The sequence below is a fragment of the Salmo salar genome, chromosome ssa09 (assembly GCF_905237065.1).
Source record: "Salmo salar chromosome ssa09, Ssal_v3.1, whole genome shotgun sequence".
In the NCBI taxonomy this organism is placed as follows: domain Eukaryota; kingdom Metazoa; phylum Chordata; class Actinopteri; order Salmoniformes; family Salmonidae; genus Salmo; species Salmo salar.
Genome location: NC_059450.1, coordinates 91,536,129 through 91,559,590, shown reverse-complemented (window position 1 = coordinate 91,559,590; position 23,462 = coordinate 91,536,129). Strand labels below are relative to the sequence as shown.

The window sequence follows — 23,462 nt, the reverse complement described above, 5'->3', positions numbered from 1 at the left end:
GGAAGGTGTTCCTAATGTGTGGTATTCTCAGTGTATTTGGCTCATCCAAGCCAGCCCTAAAAGAGCAAACAAGATAATATGTTGGAAAAGGCCGACATACATTGCAACATATGAGCTATTTAAAGATAATTACTGTGACAAGTGGACCTAAGTATTCGTGCACTGCCACCATCCTGGATTGAAAGCCTTCGCATGTGCAGACTTCGCTGCGCACTCATTCCAATGGCGGAACGATACCTGTCCATGGTGCTGAAGTGACGCCCACTCACCCAGTCCAATCACTGTAACCCCATAGGGCAGCTCAACGTCACAACGTGGAATAATATCTAGTGATTGACATTAAGACATTATCAATTAACATAGATAAATAATGGGGAGCAAAGAAACTTATTGTGTGGGTATTTTCTTTTAGCAAATAATATAATTAACGGTTTTTAATTATTCACCTGGTAAGTTTAAGCAAATGCAAAATCCCCTAATAAAATTCAACGTCACATGTTATCATCGCCTATTAGGCTACTTTGCAGAATGTTCATCTATTTTCCGAATGTAGGTTAAGCTACTCTACGTCACACGTTTTCAAATGTCATTTTCCTTTAAGATAATGATGTAAGACGTTACTCCCCATGATGTGTTCCCCCCGGGCACCGCTGGAGAATCCTCATGTTAACCGTCTTCACTCCGGTGCCAGCCTGGCCGTTACTTCTGTTCTCCTCTCTGCACAGCAGTTTGGAGACGGGGAGATGGGAGCGCGCTTCACTGGCGTCCAGATTCCCATCTTCACTTTAAGAAAATAACTGCACGCGCATGGCAATTTCAGCACGGTCTCCGTGAACAGCGAACGTGCAGTTGCTTCGGGCAGATGAAGTTACATTGGACCGTAAAAAAAAAAAAAACAAGGACAGGAGCTTGCCTTGCAGAATTACAGAAGTTTGACATTTTTATCCAGAACGGACTGAGGTGCAGAGGTATTGAATCATTTGTTCAATTAATGATGGAATAATGGTGATTTCACTTTGATTTCACTGTAGGATTATATCAATGGACTCACAGCAATAGGACATAGCAATGGACGTGTGTAAAATGATGCATGCATTGGATGCGCTGATCGATTTCATTCAACAGAAGACATGCACGATCGGCAGGCATTTCACGCGCGGCTTAACTGAGGCACCCGAGTTTTTTTTTTTTACAGGACTTGTCTTGAATAATGTTGGGGAGGTTTGTAAATGGTGGTCAACGGTGTCCTTGGTATGTCGACTTAATGAGCACACAGAAGACATGCTATTCCATCCCATATAGATTGAAAACTTTTTCGGAAACATCTGCGCGCCTCACGGTGACCGGGATTTGGTTTTGTGCATGAATAAAAAACATGGCACTGAGTGAGAATTGTAAAACCCAGCCGGGTAAAGAAACAGGGTCGGTGCAAAACCCGGCGTCTGATGTTATTGAACTAAACGTAGGAGGTCAGGTATACTATACTCGTCTCCATACTTTAACAAGCATCCCCAATTCCTTACTGGGACGGTTATTCTCCACCAAGGGGTCCTCGAATGATTTGGCACGGGACCTCCGGGGACGTTATTTTATCGACAGAGATGGTTTTCTGTTCCGATATGTATTGGATTATCTGAGAGATAAGCAGGTCGTTCTACCGGACCACTTCCCAGAGAAAGGGAGGTTAAAACGGGAAGCGGAATACTTTGAACTCCCCAAACTGGTCAAACTGTTGGCGTCCGAGGAATCGAAACAGTTTCAGGACGACCCTTTTCACAGTGATTTCGACGACGCGTCGCTAGGCAGCGACCAGAGGATATATTCCTCCTACTCTCTGGACCGGAGGTATGGATACATAACCGTCGGTTTCAAAGGCACGTGTGCGGCACCGGGAGGCAAGGACAGTCAGATTGACCCCAAATCCCAAAAAGCAGTACCCAGAATCTTCATCAGTGGAAGAATCGGCCTCGCCAAAGAGGTGTTTGGAAACACCCTGAATGAGAGCCGAGACGCGGACAGGCCAGCGGACAGGTACACCTCCCGGTTCTTCCTCCGGTTCCGTCACCTGGAGCGGGCCTTTGACATGTTGTCGGAGAGCGGGTTCCACATCGTCGCCTGTAACTCGTCGCTCACCGCCTCTTCCATCAGCCATTACGCACCCGAGAAAGTCTGGTCCAACTTCACGCAGTACGTCTTCTACCGTAAGTGATTTTCCACATAAAACACTATAAACCTTCTTTAATAATGCCCTTTAGGTTAGGCCACTGGTTGACGCCATGTCACAATCAATTGTTTAAGTGGATTTAGTAAAGGGAATAGTTAAGTATGTTAGACTACGGATGTCTGACAGACTCACTAGGAGACATATAGTTGTCTTAGGCCTATATGGTTCCCTTTGCTATCATCCCTGCACCTGGTTTTAAATAGCTTTTCAACTTAGTGATTATATACACTGAGTGGACAAAACATTAGGAACATCTTCCTAGTATTGAATTGCACCCCCCTTTGCCCTCAGAACAGCTTCCATTTGTCAGGGAATGGATGTTGAAAGCGTTCCACAGGGATGCTGGCCCATGTTGATTCCAATGCTTCCCACAGTTGTGTTAAGTTGTCTGGGAGGGGATCTCTACTATGACTAGCTTGTTCCATCTCATCCCACGGATGCTCAATATCCAGATGATACATTGCTGCCATGAAGGGATGCACCTGATTGGCAGTGATGTTCAGATATCCTGTGGCATTCAAACTTTGCTCCACTTTTATCAAAAGGCCCAATGTGTGCCATGAAAACACACCCCACACCATCACACCACCATCACCAGCCTGTAGTGTCGACACGCGGAATGATGGCTGCATGTACTCATGTGGTTTCCTCCATACCCTAGTCCTCCCATCAGCGTGAAACAGTTTCCTCCATACCCTAGTCCTCCCATCAGCGTGAAACAGTTTCCTCCATACCCTAGTCCTCCCATCAGCGTGAAACAGTTTCCTCCATACCCTAGTCCTCCCATCAGCGTGAAACAGTTTCCTCCATACCCTAGTCCTCCCATCAGCGTGAAACAGTTTCCTCCATACCCTAGTCCTCCCATCAGCGTGAAACAGTTTCCTCCATACCCTAGTCCTCCCATCAGCGTGAAACAGTTTCCTCCATACCCTAGTCCTCCCATCAGCGTGAAACAGTTTCCTCCATACCCTAGTCCTCCCATCAGCGTGAAACAGTTTCCTCCATACCCTAGTCCTCCCATCAGCGTGAAACAGTTTCCTCCATACCCTAGTCCTCCCATCAGCGTGAAACAGTTTCCTCCATACCCTAGTCCTCCCATCAGCGTGAAACAGTTTCCTCCATACCCTAGTCCTCCCATCAGCGTGAAACAGTTTCCTCCATACCCTAGTCCTCCCATCAGCGTGAAACAGTTTCCTCCATACCCTAGTCCTCCCATCAGCGTGAAACAGTTTCCTCCATACCCTAGTCCTCCCATCAGCGTGAAACAGTTTCCTCCATACCCTAGTCCTCCCATCAGCGTGAAACAGTTTCCTCCATACCCTAGTCCTCCCATCAGCGTGAAACAGTTTCCTCCATACCCTAGTCCTCCCATCAGCGTGAAACAGTTTCCTCCATACCCTAGTCCTCCCATCAGCGTGAAACAGTTTCCTCCATACCCTAGTCCTCCCATCAGCGTGAAACAGTTTCCTCCATACCCTAGTCCTCCCATCAGCGTGAAACAGTTTCCTCCATACCCTAGTCCTCCCATCAGCGTGAAACAGTTTCCTCCATACCCTAGTCCTCCCATCAGCGTGAAACAGTTTCCTCCATACCCTAGTCCTCCCATCAGCGTGAAACAGTTTCCTCCATACCCTAGTCCTCCCATCAGCGTGAAACAGTTTCCTCCATACCCTAGTCCTCCCATCAGCGTGAAACAGTTTCCTCCATACCCTAGTCCTCCCATCAGCGTGAAACAGTTTCCTCCATACCCTAGTCCTCCCATCAGCGTGAAACAGTTTCCTCCATACCCTAGTCCTCCCATCAGCGTGAAACAGTTTCCTCCATACCCTAGTCCTCCCATCAGCGTGAAACAGTTTCCTCCATACCCTAGTCCTCCCATCAGCGTGAAACAGTTTCCTCCATACCCTAGTCCTCCCATCAGCGTGAAACAGTTTCCTCCATACCCTAGTCCTCCCATCAGCGTGAAACAGTTTCCTCCATACCCTAGTCCTCCCATCAGCGTGAAACAGTTTCCTCCATACCCTAGTCCTCCCATCAGCGTGAAACAGTTTCCTCCATACCCTAGTCCTCCCATCAGCGTGAAACAGCAGGAACTGGGATTCATCAGACCAGGCAAATATTTCTCAAATTCTCCAGTGTTTGTTCTTTAGCCCATTTTCTATTTTTTTGCCGAAAGAAGGGGAAGTCTGCAAGGTCGTCGGCTGCCATACCCCATTAATGTCAAGGTACGATGAGTTGTGCATTCTTTTATGGTGATGTTGTACTAGATTGTCAATTGACTAACTGTAGCCCATCGTGTCAGCCTCCTCTGTCCTCTTTCATCAATGACCCATTTTCGACCACTGGCCTGCCATTGGCTGGATGTCCTCTGGGTAGTGGACCATTCATGATACACATGGGAAACTGTTGAGCGTGAAAAACCCAGCAGCGGTGCAGTTCTTGACACACTCAAACTGGTGTGCCTGGCACCTTTTACCATACCCCGTTCAAAGGCACTTAAATATTTTGTCTTGCCCATTCACCCTCTGAATGGCACACATGCACAATCCATGTCTCAAGGCTTAACAATCCTTTTTAATCGGTTTTCTCCCCTTCATCTACACTGATAGAAGTGGATTTAACAGGTGACATCAATAAGGGCTCATAGACTAACCAGGTGAATCCAGGTGAAAGCTATGTCATGGAAAGAGCAGGTGTTCTTAATGTTTTGTACCCTCAGTGTAAGTGCCCCCCCCACACACACACACCTCATGCTGTCAGTATAGAGGAGGTAGGGCTATATCATGAATAAAATAGTAACGTTACCACTGCATCGACCAACATAATTTATATTCTGTATACCACTTTGACAGTGTGTGTGTATGTCACAGTGTGTGTGTTATAGTGTGTGTGTGTTGCTGTGTTCAAGACAACTGGGAACTGAAAAATACGAGGTCAAATCCTGATGTCAGTGATCTTCAGGTGGGAAAGTCAGAGTTGTAGAAAGAGGCCAGAGTTCCCAGTTGGATGACCGTTCAAATCCATTTTTCCCAGTCAGAGTTAGTTTCCAGTCTCCCAGTTGTTTTGAATGTGACATTAGTCACAGTGTGTGTTTGTGCCACTGTTTGTGTGTGTATGTGTGTGTGTCACAGTGTGTGTGTGTGTCACAGTGTGTGTGTGTGTGTGTGTTTGTGTCACTGTTTGTGTGTGTATGTGTGTGTGTCACAGTGTGTGTGTGCTACACCAGCCAACATCCTTTCACATTCATTCCCTCCCTGGTCTATACCCTCCCTGGTCTATACCCTCCCTGGTCTATACCCTCCCTGGACTAAACCCTCCCTGGAGTATACCCTCCCTGGTCTATACCCTGCCTGGTCTATACCCTGCCTGGTCTATACCCTCCCTGGTCTATACCCTCCCTGGTCTATACCCTCCCTGGTCTATACCCTCCCTGGTCTATACCCTCCCTGGTCTATACCCTGCCTGGTCTATACCCTGCCTGGTCTATACCCTCCCTGGTCTAAACCCTCCCTGGTCTAAACCCTGCCTGGTCTAAACCCTGCCTGGTCTAAACCCTGCCTGGTCTATACCCTTTCTGGTCTATACCCTTTCTGGTCTAAACCCTTTCTGGTCTAAACCCTCCCTGGTCTAAACCCTCCCTGGTCTAAACCAGACCTAAACCAGACAGTTGTGCCATTTAGCTGAAGGAGGAAAGAAAGTTTGGCCACTAGCGACTGCCTACCTACCTTCATTAATAAGTAATCTGGCTCATCCCTTGCTTTCTCTCTCCTCATCCCTTGCTTCCTCTGTGTGGAGAGAGGAGGGAGATGTTGCACCATATGGCCAATTAAAAGACACTTTGTTCGTAATTCCAAATGGTTCCCCTCGGATTCCTGAAGGAAATCCAGCTGGCAGGTCAAGATTGGGGGTTGGATTTTTTTGGGGTGAAATCCAGCTGGCAGGTCAAGGTTGAGGGTTGATGTGGTGGAGGGTTTTAGGGAGGTGGAATAACTGCAGCTAAGGAAGACATATGGTTGGCTAATGATTTGCCTATGGAGTCGTTAATATAATTAAAATAGAATAGGTGGGTGTTGACCTCCTAACACCAATTTTAGAGGCATTTTTACTGAGTCATTGTGGAGTCTTGTGGAGAATGGAGACTTGGCATACGGTGATCACTGACGACCTCTAGCCTCACTGACAGACGCTTCTCCTGGACAGGGGGAAAGGACAGAGAGGGAGAGGAGGAGAGGGAGAGAGAGCGAGGAAGAGAGAGAGGTAGACTGGGTCAGAAGTAGAGGAGACTGGCAGAGGGAGAGAGAAGGGACGGAGGGAGAGAGAAGGGACGGAGGGAGAGAGAAGGGAGAGGAAGGGAGAGGGAAGGGAGAGAGGAAGAGAGAACGAGAGAAGGTTGAGAGGAAGAGAGAGAGAGAATGGAGAGAGGAAGAGAGAGAGAATGAGAGAAGGGAGGGAGGGAGAGAGAGAGGGAAGGGAGAGAGGGAGAGAGAGAAGGGAGGGTGGGAGAGAGAGAAGGGAGGGAGGGAGAGAGGAGAGAGAGGGAGGGAGGGAGGGAGGGAGGGAGGGAGAGAAGAAAGGGAGGGAGAGAGAGGAGAGAGAATGAGAGAAGGGAGAGAGAGAGATGAGGGAGAGAGATAGAAAGAGAGAGATGAGAGGGAGGGAAAGAGAGAGAGAGAGAGAGAGAGAGAGAGAGAAGGGAGGGAGGGAGAGAAAAGGGAGAGAGAGGGAGAAGGGAGGGAGGGAGGAAAAAGATACTGTGAAGGAGATGGATGAGGCAGAGGGATGAAGACTAGGTCAGAAGGAGAGGAGACAGACAGAGAAAGAGAGAGTGATGGGGAGAAGGGGAGAGGGGGAAAAAATAAAGAGACAGGGGCAGAGGCAGAGGGAGAGAGAGAGATAAAGCTGGTTCTGGGGCTCTGTTCACAAACACAAACAGACACCACAGAGCCCCAGGACAGATTAGACCCAACCAAATCATGAGAAAACAAACAGATAATTACTTGACACATTGGAAAGAATTTACAAAAAAACAGAGCAAACTAGAATGCTATTTGGCCCTAAACAGAGAGTACACAGTGGCAGAATACCTGGCCACTGTGACTGACCCAAAATGAAGTTAACCTTTGAGTATGTACTGGAGGTGGACAGAGACATACTTTACTTTGTCAATGTGTCACGTCCTGACTAGTATAAGGGGTTATTTGTTATTGTAGTTTGGTCAGGGCGTGGCAGGGGGTGTTTGTTTAGTGTGTTTCGGGGTTTTGGTTTATGTTCTATGTTTTCTATTTCTATGTGTTTTTTCTAGTTTTCTATTTCTATGTTGTGTTTTTTCAATGACCTCCAATTAGAGGCAGCTGGTTGTCGTTGTCTCTAATTGGAGGCCATATTTAAGTGTGTTTGTTTTCACTTGTGTTTGTGGGTGGTTGTTTCCGATTTAGTCTGTGCACCTTACTGGACTGTTATCGTCGTTATTTTGTTTAAGTGTGTTTCCCTTCAATAAATACGAAGATGAGCAATATACCCGCTGCATATTGGTCCGATGATTTCTCCTCTTCAGACGACGAAGATTATGACACAATGGTAGGTTACGGGGGGACTATTTGGGGAGATTCACCTATTGCTCACCTCTTGGCCACAGTACAGTAGACTATATGATTACAGACATTGACCCTTTCTCTCTCAGCTCATTCACTGTCAAGACACTAACACCTCTGTCTGATCACAGCCAAATTACGTTGTTCCTCAAAAGAACAGACATGGAAACAACCACACATTCACAGCCCAGTAAGCTATACAACATCAGAAATTCATACAGATGGGCCCAAAACAGCACAGAAGAATACCAGAAAGCAACCTGTAACCAAAATATCCTAACACTCTTAGATAACTTTCCAGATACCACATTCACTCACAGTAAAGAAGGCATCAATCTAGCAGTAAAAAACATCAACTATATATTCAGGAAAACGGCAAAAGAAGTACAACTGAAATTGATAAAAAAACAAATCATAAAAGACCACAGATGACAACTGGTTTGATGCAGATTGTAAAATTATAAGGAAAAAACTTAGAACACTATCCAACGAAAAGCACAGAGACCCAAATAATGGTGAATTACGCCTTCCTTACTGTGAGACTTTAAAACTCTATAAACGTACACTCAGAACCAAAAAAGCACAGTACAACAGCAAGCAGCTGACACTAATTGAGGAGTCCATAAACACGAACAACTTCTGGCAAAATTAGCGATACAAAATGGTGACATATGGACAACCCATTTTAAAACACTCTTACAACACTGTTCAAATTGACACAAACGCAGAGCAATGCTAAATTCATGAGAAGTTGAATGGATTAGAAAAAGCTATAAAGGACAATCAAAATCCATTGGACCCCAATTACTGACCAGGAGCTCTATAAGAAACTTCAGGCCCTCAAATTTAAAAAAGCATGCAGACGTGATGGCATCCTAAATGAGATGCTCAAACTCACGAGTGAAACATTTCAATTAGCTATATTAAAACTGTTTAATTTGATCCTGAGTGTAGGTTATTTCCCTGACATCTGGTATCAAGGACACATAACCCCAATCTTTAAGAACGGAGACAAATTTGACCCTAACAATTACAGAGGCATTTGTGTGAACAGTAACCTGGGGAAGGTTTTCTGTAGTATTATCAATGTAAGAGATCTAAACTTCCTTAATAAGCACAATGTCTTGAGTAAAATCGAAATTGGATTTATACCAAAACATCGCACAACTGGTCATATTTACACCCTACATACCCTGATAGATAAACATGTCCACCAAAATAATACCAAAATATACACTTGCTTTGTCGACTTCCAAAAAGCCTTTGATTCTATTTGGCATACAGGACTGTTCTACAAAGTTATTGAAAGTGGTGTAGGGGGTAAAACATATGACATAATTAAATCAATGTATACTGGCAATACGTGCAGCATTAAAATTGGTAAGAAAAGAACAGAATTCTTTATCCAGGGGCGGGGCCTTCGCCAGGGTTGCAATCTGAGCCCTGCACTCTTCAACATTTACATCAACGAATTGGCCACTATTCTAGAAAAATCCTCAGCCCCTGGTGTTAGTCTCCACAATTCAGATGTTAAATGCCTACTCTTCGCAGATGACCTATGCCTGCTGTCACCCACAGCACATGGCCTACAGCAGAGCCTGGACCTGCTAGAGCAGTACTACCAGACCTGGGCCCTGGCAGTAAACCCCAAAAAGACTAAAATAATGATTTTCCAGAGAAGATCCAGATCTCAGGGAATTAGACCAAAGTTCTCAATTGCTACAAAATATATAGAGTACTGCACACACTACAATTACTTAGGTTTAAAAATAAGCTCAACTGGACACCTTAATGAGGCATTGAATGAATTGAGAGAGAAAGCACGCAGAGCATTCTACGCCATTAAAAAACAAATTCAAATTGGCTAAAACTAATTGAATGTGTCATTGAACCAATTGCACTTTATGGCAGCGAGGTGTGGGGTCCACTTGCAAAACAAGGTTTCAACAAATGGGACAAACACCCCATTGAAACTCTGCATGCAGAGTTCTGTAAGATTCTCCTACATGTCCAGAGGAAAACCACAAACAATGCATACAGGGCAGAATTAGACCAATATCCACAAATAATAACAACTCAAATAAGATAAATTAAGTTTTTGAAACATCTAAAATACAGTGACCCGCCTCTCATATCATTACCAAGCCCTGCAATGCCAAGAGCTGAGCAAAGAAAAGAGTCCCCTCATCCAGCTGGACCAGAACATCCAATCAATCAGAATAAAACAAATTACAACACAGTCAAACTAAAACTACATTGCTTATTGGGAAATACAAGCACAAAGCAAAATGCAGTGCTATCTGGCCCTAAATCACCAGTACACCGTGGCTAACTATTTGACCATGGTTACTGATCAAAACCTTAGAAAAACCTTGACAAAGTGCAGGCTCAGAGAGCACAGCCTTGCCATTGAGAAGGGTAGACACAGGAAAACCTGGCTCCCTGTAGAGAAAAGGCTGTGCAACCACTGCACCACAGCAGAACCTGAGACAGAGCTGCATTTCCTGACAAAATGTTTATAAATATAACACAATTAGAGAGTGTCATTTCCCCAAATTTGAAACCCCTATTCAAGGTTTTAAAGACCTCTCTGATGAGAATAGGCTACCCTTCCTGTTGGGGGAGGACGCAGAGAGCTGTGGGTTGGCAGCACACTACATTGCTGCATGCCATATGTTGAGGGACAGTGTCTGACAGACCAATCAACCTGCACATGTCCTCTACTGTATGCTTATTGTTCAATGTATGGTTATTTTGACCCTTGGTTATTGTTGTTACTGTTGTCCGGTTGACAATTTTGATTCTTATTATCTTAATATTGTATATATCCAAAGTAAGCTTTGGCAATATGTACATTGTTACGTCATGCCAATAAAGAAAATTGAATTGAATTGACATATCTGCACTCTGGACTGTGGTGAGACAACTTCAACAATATAAAAATCAAGAGCAGGAGAAGAACAGAGCACTAGAGGAGAGGATCAGACTGCTGGGGGAGAGGGTGAGGGGGATGGAGGAGAGGATCAGACTGCTGGAGGAGAGGTTGAGGGGGATGGAGGAGAGGATCAGACTGCTGGAGGAGAGGTTGAGGGGGATGGAGGAGAGGATCAGACTGCTGGAGGAGAGGTTGAGGGGGTGGAGGAGAGGATCAGACTGCTGGAGGAGAGGTTGAGGGGGATGGAGGAGAGGATCAGACTGCTGGAGGAGAGGTTGAGGGGATGGAGGAGAGGATCAGACTGCTGGAGAAGAGGGTGAGCGGGATGGAGGAGAGGATCAGACTGCTGGAGGAGAGGGTGAGGGGGATGGAGGAGAGGATCAGACTGCTGGAGGAGAGGTTGAGGGGATGGAGGAGAGGATCAGACTGCTGGGGAGAGGGTGAGGGGGATGGAGGAGAGGATCAGACTGCTGGAGGAGAGGTTGAGGGGGATGGAGGAGAGGATCAGACTGCTGGAGGAGAGGGTGAGGGGGATGGAGGAGAGGATCAGACTGCTGGAGGAGAGGGTGAGGGGGATGGAGGAGAGGATCAGACTGCTGGAGGAGAGGTTGAGGGGGATGGAAGGAGAGAATCAGACTGCTGGAGGAGAGGTTGAGGGGGATGGAGGAGAGGATCAGACTGCTGGGGGAGAGGGTGAGGGGGATGGAGGAGAGGATCAGACTGCTGGAGGAGAGGTTGAGGGGATGGAGGAGAGGATCAGACTGCTGGAGGAGAGGTTGAGCGGGATGGAGGAGAGGATCAGACTGCTGGAGGAGAGGGTGAGGGGGATGGCGTGTGACAGAGAACAACCCACTAGAGAGGTGGCCACCCCCGCATAGAAGCCAGCAGAACAGCCCACCTCAGCTCCCGACAAAAGTCTCCAACCCATAGCAGAACAGTCCACACCAGTCCCTGACCATAGCGTCAAAATCACAGCAGAACAGACAAATGAAGAACCCCAAGCCCAGGGGATCTCACCCCCTCTGTGCACCCCCCCTGTTAGCCACCCTGATAGCCCTCCTGACAACCCCCCACACCCACTGAGGACATACACAGGACACAGATTGTACTCCTTATGGACTCAAATGGGAAATATATACAACATTTTTCCCAAACAGTGTGTCTAAACTCCGGTGTCCAAACACCCAACGTGCCCTAGACCTTCTGTCTGAGGACCAACTAGGGTCACCCAGCCACATAATAATACACACAGGCACAAATGACCTGAGAACACAGCAGGAAAGGGTGGCCACAGCACTGAAGGGAGTGAATGAAAAAGCTTCTTCTACTTTCCCCAACGCACAAGTGGTTATCTCCACCCTGCTACCATACAGCCGGTAAACACAAGTATTTCCCGTGACTGTGCCTCAAAACCAAATATTTTCTAGGCCCACCACTCCACCATAGACTTGAACAGCCTCTATGACCAGGTCCACCTATACAAGACAGCAGTGCCCACCTTCGCTCGGACTCTAAAGGACATCACTCTTGAATGCAGCCCCAACACTTCACACAGGAGCAACAGATCAATAGACACCCCATCCAGACCAGCGAGACACTCTCCCACACCTGCGGGACCCCCCCCTGGACCGACACATAGAGGACCCACGCCGAGAGGACCTACATCCAGACCACAACACCACCAGCCACATACACACCCCCACCAATCAACACACCCCCAAGTCAACTATGCCCACACCCCATTTAGGCCCCCTCAGATCAGACCTATGCCCCTCCTGCCCACTCCATGCACCACACCCATGCAAAGAGGGCCTCAACATGGAAGTCACACATACGCCCAGGCTGTGAGCGGGTAAACAGGCCCAACCCCCACTCTTACACTAGCCCAAGCCAATGGCATGTACCAGATGCTCAGCAGGTTCTGCTCACACTTACTGGCCTGAGGCCAAGCCACACGACCAACAACATTGGACACTTTATGGAACACAAAGCCTTCACTAACTCATCCTGGAATATCCAAGGCCTGAGGTCATCTGCCTTTGGCCTAAAGAGCAGGAACCTGGACTTCATCAAATACAGACATTGTCATCCTACAAGAAACATGGTATAGAGGAGATGGACCCACTGGTTACCCTCTAGGTTACAGAGAGCTGGTAGTCCCATCCACCAAACTACCATGTGTGAAACAGGGAAGGGACTCAGGGAATATGCTCATTTGGTATAGAGTAGACCTAACTCACTCCATTAAATTAATCAAAACTGGAACATTTTACATTTGGCTAGACATTCCAAAAGAAATGATCTTAACAGAGGAAAATGTCCTCCTGTATCCCCCCACTAGAATCCCCATACTTTAATGAAGATACCTTCTACATCCTGGAGGGGGAAAGCAATCATTTCCAGGCCCAGGGACATGTACTAGTCTGTGGCGACCTAAATGCCAGAGCCGGACAAGAACATGACACCCTCAGCACACAGGGGAACAAACACCTGCCTGGAGGTGAAAGCATTCCCTCCCACATATGCCCCCCTAGGGACAACTATGACAACATAACCAACAAAAACGGGTCACAACTCCTGCAGCTCTGTTGGAAGCTGGGTATGTACAGTTGAAGTCGGAAGTTGACATACACCTTAGTCAAATACATTTAAACTCAGTTTTCACAATTCCTGACTTTTAATTCTAGTAAAAATTCCCTGTCTTAGGTCAGTTAGGATCACCAATTCATTTTAAGAATGTGAAATGTCAGAATAATAGTAGAGAGAATGATTTATTTCAGCTTTTCTTTCTTTCATCACATTCCCAGTGGGTCAGAAGTTTACATACACTCAATTAGTATTTGGTAGCATTGCCTTTAAATTGTTTAGCTTGGGTCAAACGTTTCAGGTAGCCTTACACAAACTTCCCACAATAAGTTGGGTGAATTTTGGCCCATTCCTCCTGACAGAGCTGGTGTAACTGAGTCAGGTTTGTAGGCCTCCTTGCTAGCACACGCTTTCAGTTCTGCCCACAAATTTTCTATAGGAATGAGGTCAGGGCTTTGTGATGGCCACTCCAATACCTTGACTCTGTTGTCCTCAAGCCATTTTGCCACAACTTTGGAAGTATGCTTGATGTCATTGTCCATTTGGAAGACCCATTTGCGACCAGGCTTTAACTTCCTGACTGATGTCTTGAGATGTTGCTTCAATATATCCACATCATTTTCCTACCTCATGCTGCCATCTATTTTGTGAAGTGCACCAGTCCCTCCTGCAGCAAAGCACCCCCACAACATGATGCTGCCACCCTGTGCTTCCCGGTTGGGATGGTGTTCTTGGGCTTGCAAGCTTCCCCCTTTTTCCTCCAAACATAACAATGGTCATTATGGCCAAACAGTTCTATTTTTGTTTCATCAGACCAGAGGACATTTCTCCAAAAAGTACGATCTTTCTCCCCATGTAAAGTTGCAAACCGTAGTCTGGCTTTTTTATGGAAGTTTTGGAGCAGTGGTTTCTTCCTTGCTGAGTGGCTTTTCAGGTTATGTCTCAGTCCTGTCTCTCTCTCTGTCATTCTGCCTCAGTCCTGTCTCTCTCTCTATGCCCCCCCCCCGAAAAAAAATCCTCTCTGCCCCAGTCCCTTCTCTCTCTCTGTCTGAAGTCTCCCCCTCTCTCTCTATCCCAGTCCTTTCTGTCATTCTGCCTCAGTCCTATCTCTCTTTGTCTCTCTCTGCCTCAGTCCTCTCTCTCTCGCTCTCTCTCTCTCTCTCTGTCTCTCTTTCTGTCCCACTCTCTGCTTCAGTCCTCACTCACTCACTCACTCACTCACTCACTCACTCACTCACTCACTCACTCACTCACTCACTCACTCACTCACTCACTCACTCACTCACTCACTCACTCACTCACTCACTCACTCACTCACTCACTGACTCACTCACTCAATTCAAGGTGAATTCAAAGCAAGTGAAATAGATAATACATTTACAGTAAACATTACACTTACAAAAGTTCCAAAATAATAAATACATTTCAAATGTCATATTATGTATATATACAGTGTTGTAATGATGTGCAAATAGTTAAAGTACAAAAGGGAAAATAAATAAACATAAATATAGGTTGTATTTACAATGGTGTTTGTTCTTCACTGGTTGCCCTTTTCTTGTGGCAACAGGTCACAAATCTTGCTGCTGTGATGGCACGCTGTGGTATTTCACCCAATAGATATGGGAGTTTATCAAAATTTGATTTGTTTTCGAATTCTTTGTGGGTCTGTGTAATCTGAGGGAAATATGTGTCTCAAATATGGTCATACATTTGGCAGGAGGTTAGGAAGTGCAGCTCAGTTTGCACCTCATTTTGTGGGCAGTGTGCACATAGCCTGTCTTTTCTTGAGAGCCAGGTCTGCCTTTGGGCTGGCTTTCGCAATAGCAAGGCTTTTTACTTCATTTTATTTCACCTTTATTTAACTAGGCAAGTCAGTTAAGAACAAATTCTTATTAACAATGACGGCCTACCAAAAGGCAAAAGACCTCCTGCGGGGACGGGGGCCTGGGATTAGAAAAATATAAATATAGGATAAAACATACATTATGACAAGAGAGACAACACAACACTACATAAAGAGAGACCTAAGACAACAACATAGCAAGGGAGCAACACATGACAACACAACAACAACATTTGAGCAACACAACATGGTAGCAGCATAAAACATGGTACAAACATTATTGGGCACAGACAATAGCACAAAGGTCAACAAGGTAGAGACAACAATACATCACGCAAAGCAGCAACAACTGTTTGTAAGAGTGTCCATGATTGAGTCTTTGAATGAAGAGATTGAGATAAAACTGTACAGTTTGAGTGTTTGTTGCAGCTCGTTCCAGTTGCTAGCTGCAGAAAACTGAAAAGACGAGCAACCCAGGGATGTGTGACCTTTGGGGACCTTTAACAGAATGTGACTGGCAGAACGGGTGTTGAATGTTGAGGATGAGGGCTGCAGTAGATATCTTAGATAGGGGGAGAGAGGCCTAAGAGGGTTTTATAAATAAGCATCAACCAGGGGTTCTTGCGACGGGAATACAGAGATGACCAGTTTACAGAAGAGTATAGAGTGCAGTGATGTGTCCTATAAAGAGCATTGGTGGCAAATCTGATGGCCGAATGGTAAAGAACATCTAGCCGCTCGAGAGCACCCTTACCTGCCGATCTATAAATTATGTCTCCGTAATCTACCATGGGTAAGATGGTCATCTGAATCAGGGTTAGTTTGGCAGATGGGCTGAAAGAGGGGCGATTACGATAGAGGAAACCAAGTCTAGATTTAACTTTAGCCTACAGCTTTGATATGTGCTGAGAGAAGGACAGTGTGCCGTCTAGCCATACTCCCAAGTACTTGTATGAAGTGACTACCTCAAGCTCTAAACCCTCAGAGGTAGTAATCACACCTTTGGGGAGACCTTTGTTTTGGAAGTGTTCAGAACAAGGTTAAGGGTAGAGAAAGCTTGTTGGACACTAAGAAAGCTTTGTTGTAGAGCGTTTAACACAAAATCTGGGGAGGGGCCAGCTGAGTATATGACTGTATCATCTGCATATAAATAGATCAGAGAGCTTCCTACTGCCTGAGCTATGTTGTTGATGTAAATTGAGAAGAGCGCGGGGCCTAGGATCGGGCCTTGAGGTACTCCCTTGGTGACAGGCAGTGGCTGAGCCAGCAGATTTTCTGACTTTATACACTGCACTATTTGAGAGAGGTAATTAGCAAACCAGGCCAAAGACTCCTCAGAGACACCAATACTCCTTAGCCAGCCCACAAGAATGGAATGTTCTACCGTATCAAAAGCTTTGGCCAAGTCAATAAAAATAGCATTGCTTAGAATCAAGGGCAATGGTGACATAATTGAGGACCTTTTAGGTTGCAGTGACACATCCATAACCTGAGCGGAAACCAGATTGCGTACCCGAGAGAATACTATAGACGTCAAGAAAGCCAGTCAGTTGATTATTGACAAGTTTTTCCAACCCTTTTGATAAACAGGGCAACATAGAAATAGACCTATAACAGTTAGGATCATGGCTTGGCTGCCTTCCAAGCCATGGGAACCTCCCCAGAGAGAAGAGACGGGTTAAAAAGGTCAGCGATAGGCTTGGCGATGATAGGGGCAGCAACCTTAAAGACGAAAGGGTCTAAACCATCTGACCCAGATGTTTTTTGGGGTCAAGTTTCAAGAGCTCCTCTAGCACCTCGGACTCAGGTGACTGCCTGCAGGGAGAATGCTTTTGCGGGGCAGGGGAAAAAGAGGGAGAAGCACCGGGGATAGTCGCATTAGAAGAGGTGGGAGATGAGGAAATGTTGGACAGGCAAGGAGGCATGGCTGAGTCAAATAGGAATCCTGACTTAATGAAGTGGTGATTAAAGAGCTCAGCCATGTTCTTCTTGTCAGTAACAACCACATCATCAACATTAAGGGACATGGGCAGTTGTGAGGAGGAGGATTTATTCTCCAGGTCTTTAACCATTTTCCAGAACTTCTTGGGGTTAGACCCACAGAGAGAGAACTGCTCCTTAAAGTAACTAACTTTGGCCTTCTGGATAGCCTGAGTGCACTTATTTTTCATGTGCCAAGTCTTTCGTCAAATGCAATTCTTGAAGTGGAGTAACTCTGCAAGTTCACTGTCGAACCAGGGGCTGAACCTGTTTTTAATTCTAATTTTCTTTATGGGGGCGTGTTTGTTAACATTACCACTGAAAATATCAATAAAGAAGGTCCAAGCGTCTTTGACAGAGGGTATCAAGCTGATTCTATACCAATTTACAGATGCCAGGTCATGAAGGAAGGCCTGCTCATTAAAGTTTTTTAGCAAGAGTCTATGACAAATCAGGACAGGTCATTTCACTGAGCAGCCATTACGAAAACAGGCTGTGAAACAGTGATCACTAAGGTCATTACAGAAAACACCAGACTGATACCTATCAGGATTATTTGTGAGGATAACATCGAGGAGAGTAGCCTTTTCTGGGGGTTTGGAGTCATACCTTGTGGGATTGGTAATAATCTGAGAACGATTTAGGGAGTCCGATTGCTTTAGGACTTGGTCAGATGGTTTAAGTATGTCCTAATTTAGGTCACCTAGTAGGACAAATTCAGACAGTGTCAGGGGCCAGGAGAGAGCTTAGGGCAGGTAGGGTACAGGCCGGTGCTGACGGAGGATGATAGCACCAGTCAACAAAGAGATATTTGAAAGTTTAATGCTTAAAACCAGCAAATCAAATTGTTTGGGGACAGACTTGGTGGAGAAAACCAAGCACTGAAGGTGATCCTTGGTAAAGATTGCCACTCCACCAGCTTTGGAAGATCTGTCTTGCAGAAAAAGGTTATAACCAGAAAGGTTAACATCAGTATTCAAAACACTCTTTCTTAACCACGTCTCAGTAATGGCCAACACATCTGGATTGGAGCTGTGAGAACCCACACTTTCAGTTGATCCATTTTAGGTAATAAGCTTCTAGTGTTAATGTGCAGAAAACCCAGGCTTTTATGAGAGCAGAAATCAGTGAAGCAGATATCAGAGCACAAGTCAGAACTGGAGCTAGCAACAGTAGATGGGCCAGGGTGTACATTCACATTTCCAGATATCATCAACAGTAATACAATCAGGGCACGGCAGAGGACAGGGAGAGCTCTGCAGTGTTGATTTATGACATCTGAATGTGCATTAGATGGCAACAAGATCATATTATACAGCAATTTCATCCGGTAACATGAATACAAAGCCGGCGAGAGGTGGTTAGAATAGGATGGGAAGCCAAAAGTCTGTGTAACCAATAGAGAGTAATTGTCCCGAGTGTGGGAACAAACAGTCTGTCCCATGGTTGGGTAAACAAGAAAGTTCATAGTCAACAAAACATACAGAAGTCGTGAGGCAAATACCAAAATAGCAAAATGCACATCAAAAAAATAAAATATATAATGACTTGGGGCTAGCCATTGTGATTTCAGAGTCACTCGCCCCAACAGTGCCTGTGACTGGAGGCGAGCGAAAGCTCGGGAGAGAGGTGTGAGTGTGGTGGAGGTACCTGTACCAGACAGGGGGAGACAGGCCAGGGCAGACAGTGAACAGATCGCCAGGTGGAATCCAAGCAGCAGTGCAGCAGGCACTTGGGAGAAGCTTTTATTTCTGGAGGCAGATATCTTGTAGAAAATACCAGTGGAGATCTTTGAACAGCGGGAGGGTGCTTCAAAGACTCATGCCACTTGTAGGGCCCAAAGGGCTCGACACCTCTCACTTCACACCTTAGTGCTAATTGAAGATGTATCTGGTCTAGCCTAAACTCAGCATTCAGTCCCTATACTGTGAAATATATTATTGTAATGTACTTTATTTTTTAATATACATTTTGTTCGATTTGTTTTCAAAATCTTTGTGGGTCTGTATAATCTGAGGGAAATATGTGTCTCTATGGTCATACATTGGGCAGGTTAGCAGCTCAGTTTCCACCTAATTTTGTGGGCAGTATGAACATATTATACCTTTATTCAACAAGGAACACAGACTGAGACCAAGGTCCCTTTTACAGCTGGGCCCTGCGTATACATGTTACACATTCAGTTTAGGTACAATGATTAAGAAACTACACAAGACAAAACAAATCGATCACAGATAACACACAAAATACAGCAACAGATTATTACATTTACACACAGGTTATTCCCCTAACAGCACAAGAACTTGCATTACCCGAAGCAGTTACAAGCAATACAAAAATAAAAATCCTACAATAAATGTTTAAAATGGGCAAGGGGGTCAAGAGTCTCAAGTTTAAGTTTAGTCTGCATGCTATTCCATAGGCAAGGAGTGTAACAGGAAAAGGCAGCCATGTGGAAATCGCATGGGCCTCAAGTGTAATCCAGAAGGTAGTTTATTCAGAAACGCTTTATAGACAAACACGAGAGCATAGCCTGTCTTCTCTTGAGAGCCAGATCTGCCTATGGTGGCCTTTCTCAATAGCAAGGCTATGCTCACTGAGTCTGTACATAGTCAAAGATTTCCTTAATTTCGGGTCAGTCACAGTGGTCAGGTATTCTGCCACTGTGTACTCTCTGTTTAGGGCCAAATAGCATTCTAGTTTGCTCTGTTTTTTTGTAAATTCTTTCCAATGTGTCAAGTAATTATCTTTTTGTTTTCTCATGATTTGGTTGGGTCCTGGGGCTCTGTGGGGTCTGTTTGTGTTTGTTGTTTTTCAGTTCAATATCTGTTTAGAATCTGTGTAGGGGTTTCAGTCCTAGACTCATAGCCACATGTGGCACATTTTCATTGGTTCGAATGGTCTATACATTGAGCCTGAAAAAGGATACTTGTTATTTGGCCATTGGCCAAATTTTACTGCAAGGAATTCTAATTGGTCAACCACAGACTAGGGTTGGGGGTTATAAATTACATCCTGTCTCTTTGTTCTGTGGAGAATCACTGAGGACAGGGAAGAATGACCATCTACTTCCCAGCATAACAACTATGATTTGTTCTCTTTGAATAAACCTATTTTTCTCCCCCTGATTTGCTTTGGGGTCTGTGTTATTGAAGAGTAACATCAACTGCTAACACTTGGTAATGGTAGGTTGGGAATAGCTCCCTTTTAGGTGGTTGTAGAATTTAACGTCTCTTTTCTGGATTTATAATTAGTGGGTATCGGCCTAATTCCGCTCTGCATGCATTATTTTGTGTTTTACGTTGTACACTGAGAATATTTTAGCTGAATTTTGCATGCAGTCTCAAATTGGTGTTTCACCCATTTTGTGAATTCTTGGTTGTGAGTGGACCCCAGACCTCACAACCATAAAGGGCAATGGGTTCTATAACTGATTCAAGTATTTTTAGCCAGATCCTAATTGTTATGTCGAATTTTATGTTCCTTTTGATGGCATAGATGGCCCTCTCTGATAGTTCACATCTTTGTAGAAGTTACCTGTGGCGCTGATGTTTAAGCCAATGTATGTATAGTTTTTTGTGTGCTCTAGGACAACGGTGTCTAGATGGAGTTTGTATTCGTGGTCCTGGGAACTGGACCTTTTTTGGAACACCATTATTTTTGTCTTACTGAGATTTACTGTCAGGGCCCAGGTCTGACAGAATCTGTGCAGAAGATCTAGGTGCTGCTGTAGGCCCTCCTTAGTTGGGAACAGAAGCACCAGATCATCAGCAAACAGTAGACATTTGACTTCAGATTCTAGTAGGGTGAGGGCGGGTGCTGCAGACTGTTCTAGTGCCCTCGCCAATTTGTTGATATATATATGTTGAAGAGGGTGGGGCTTAAGCTGCATTCCTGTCTCACCCCAAGGCCTTGTGGAAAGAAATGTGTGTTTTTTTGCCAATTTTAACCACACACTTGTTGTTCGTATACACAGATTTTATAATGTCGTATGTTTTTCCCCAAACACCACTTTCCATCAATTTGTATGGCAGACCCTCATGCCAAATTGAGTCGAAAGCTTTTTTGAAATCAGCGAAGCATGAGAAGACGTTGCCTTTGTTTGTTTGTTTGTCAATTAGGGTGTGCAGTGTGAATATGTGGTCTGTCATACGGTAATTTGGTAAAAAGCCAATTTGACATTTGCTCAGTACATTGTTTTTGCTGAGGAAATGTACGGGTCTGCTGTTAATGATAATGCAGAGGATTTCCCCAAGGTTGCTGTTGACGCATATCCCACAGTAGTTATTGGGGTCAAATTTGTCTCCACTTTTGTGGAATATGCCAGATCTGAGGATAATGTTAAAGTATAGCCAATTGGAATTTGTAGTCTGTATATTTTATAATTTCATTTAGGATACCATCAACACCACAGGCCTTTTTGGGTTGGAGGGTTTGTTTTTTGTCCTGTAGTTCATTCAATGTAATTGGAGAATCCAATGCCTTCTGGTAGTCTTTAAATAGTTCATTCTAAGTGGAGAAGTGGTTTATCCATACATCTCCATTTTGAATCGATAACTGCCTCAGTCCTCTCTCTCTGCATCTCTTCCTCAGTCCTCTCTCTCTCTCTGCGTGTCTCTTTCTCTGCCTCAATGCTCTCTCTCTCTCTCTCTCTCTCTCTCTCTCTCTCTCTCTCTTTGCCTCAAACTCAACTATCTCTGTCTCTTTCCTCTGAGTCCCCTCTCCTCTTCCTCTCAGTTTCCTGTCTTCTCTCTCTGTCTCCTATCACTCTCTCTGTTTACTTTCCTCTCCTTCTCTCCACTCTCTCACTCTCTCTCTTAATCTCTTTCTCTCCTTCTTTCTCTACCCCATGTTCCTCTCCATTTCCCTGGCCCCAGAGTAGTCGGGATAATCCGAGAAGGAAATTAGTGCAACACTGAAACTGAAACCAGAACACCCATTAGCGTATGTATGGATTGACTTCATTTCCCAGCAGGCACCAGAACAGCTGTTAACAATTGACTTTACTTCCTGGCCTGAGTGATTGATAATGACTCATCTGTGGTGAGTCTAACAGTCAGTCATGAGATTCAATCCCTTGCTAACCCTAACTCCTGTTACGAAAAGGAATTGTTGTTCTTTCAATGATATCATCATGTGCCGAATGGACCATGTCAAATGGACCACCCCATTCCCTTTATATATAGCACACTACTTTTGACCAGGGCCCATAGGGCTGTAATGCCATTAGGGTACAATTTGGGATGCAAGCTGAGTTTATCTTCTGTTCAGAACATTACAAAAGAGCAAACACAGCAGCTGGCAGCGGCACACACTGAGACATTCGGTATGGATGAGGTAACACACTGAGACATTCAGTATGGATGAGGTCACACACTGAGACATTCAGTATGGATGAGGTCACACACAGACATTCAGTATGGATAAGGTCACACACTGAGACATTCAGTATGATAGACATTCAGTATGGATAAGGTCACACACAGACATTCGGTATGGATAAGGTCACACACAGACATTCGGTATGGATGAGGTAACACACTGAGACATTCAGTATGGATGAGGTAACACACTGAGACATTCAGTATGGATGAGGTAACACACTGAGACATTCAGTATGGATGAGGTCACACACTGAGACATTCAGTATGGATAAGGTCACACACTGAGACATTCAGTATGGATAAGGTCACACACAGACATTCGGTATGGATAAGGTCACACACAGACATTCAGTATGGATGAGGTAACACACTGAGACATTCAGTATGGATGAGGTAACACACTGAGACATTCAGTATGGATGAGGTCACACACTGAGACATTCAGTATGGATAAGGTCACACACAGACATTCGGTACGGATGAGGTCACACACTGAGACATTCAGTATGGATAAGGTCACACACAGACATTCGGTATGGATGAGGTCACACACAGACATTTGGGATGGATGAGGTCACACGCTGAGACATTCGGTACGGATGAGGTCACACACTGAGACATTCGGTATGGATGAGATCACACACTGAGACATTCGGTATGGATGAGTTCACACACTGAGACATTTGGTATGGATGAGGTCACACACACAGACATTCGGTATGGATGAGGTCACACACTGAGACATTCGGTATGGATGAGGTCACACACAGACATTCAGTATGGATGAGGTCACACACTGACACATTCGGTACGGATGAGGTCACAAACTGAGACATTCAGTATGGATGAGTGTCCTTGTACCTGATGACGGTGATGATACAGTGGATGAGTTTATAACAGACCTGAATATGCTGGA

At 45.1% G+C, this 23,462-nt stretch overlaps 1 protein-coding gene across 1 annotated transcript in view; it reads left to right on the top strand.

Annotated features, from left to right (window-relative positions):
• Positions 1–631: 631 nt before the first annotated feature.
• Positions 632–23,462, top strand: part of LOC106612219 (BTB/POZ domain-containing protein KCTD16) — a 115,776-nt gene continuing 92,945 nt past the window's right edge. Inside the window, exon 1 of the mRNA XM_045724202.1 lies at positions 632–2,201. Coding sequence (XP_045580158.1) covers positions 1,376–2,201 — 826 coding nt within the window. The 5' untranslated portion in view covers positions 632–1,375. The remainder of the gene's footprint in view (positions 2,202–23,462) is intronic.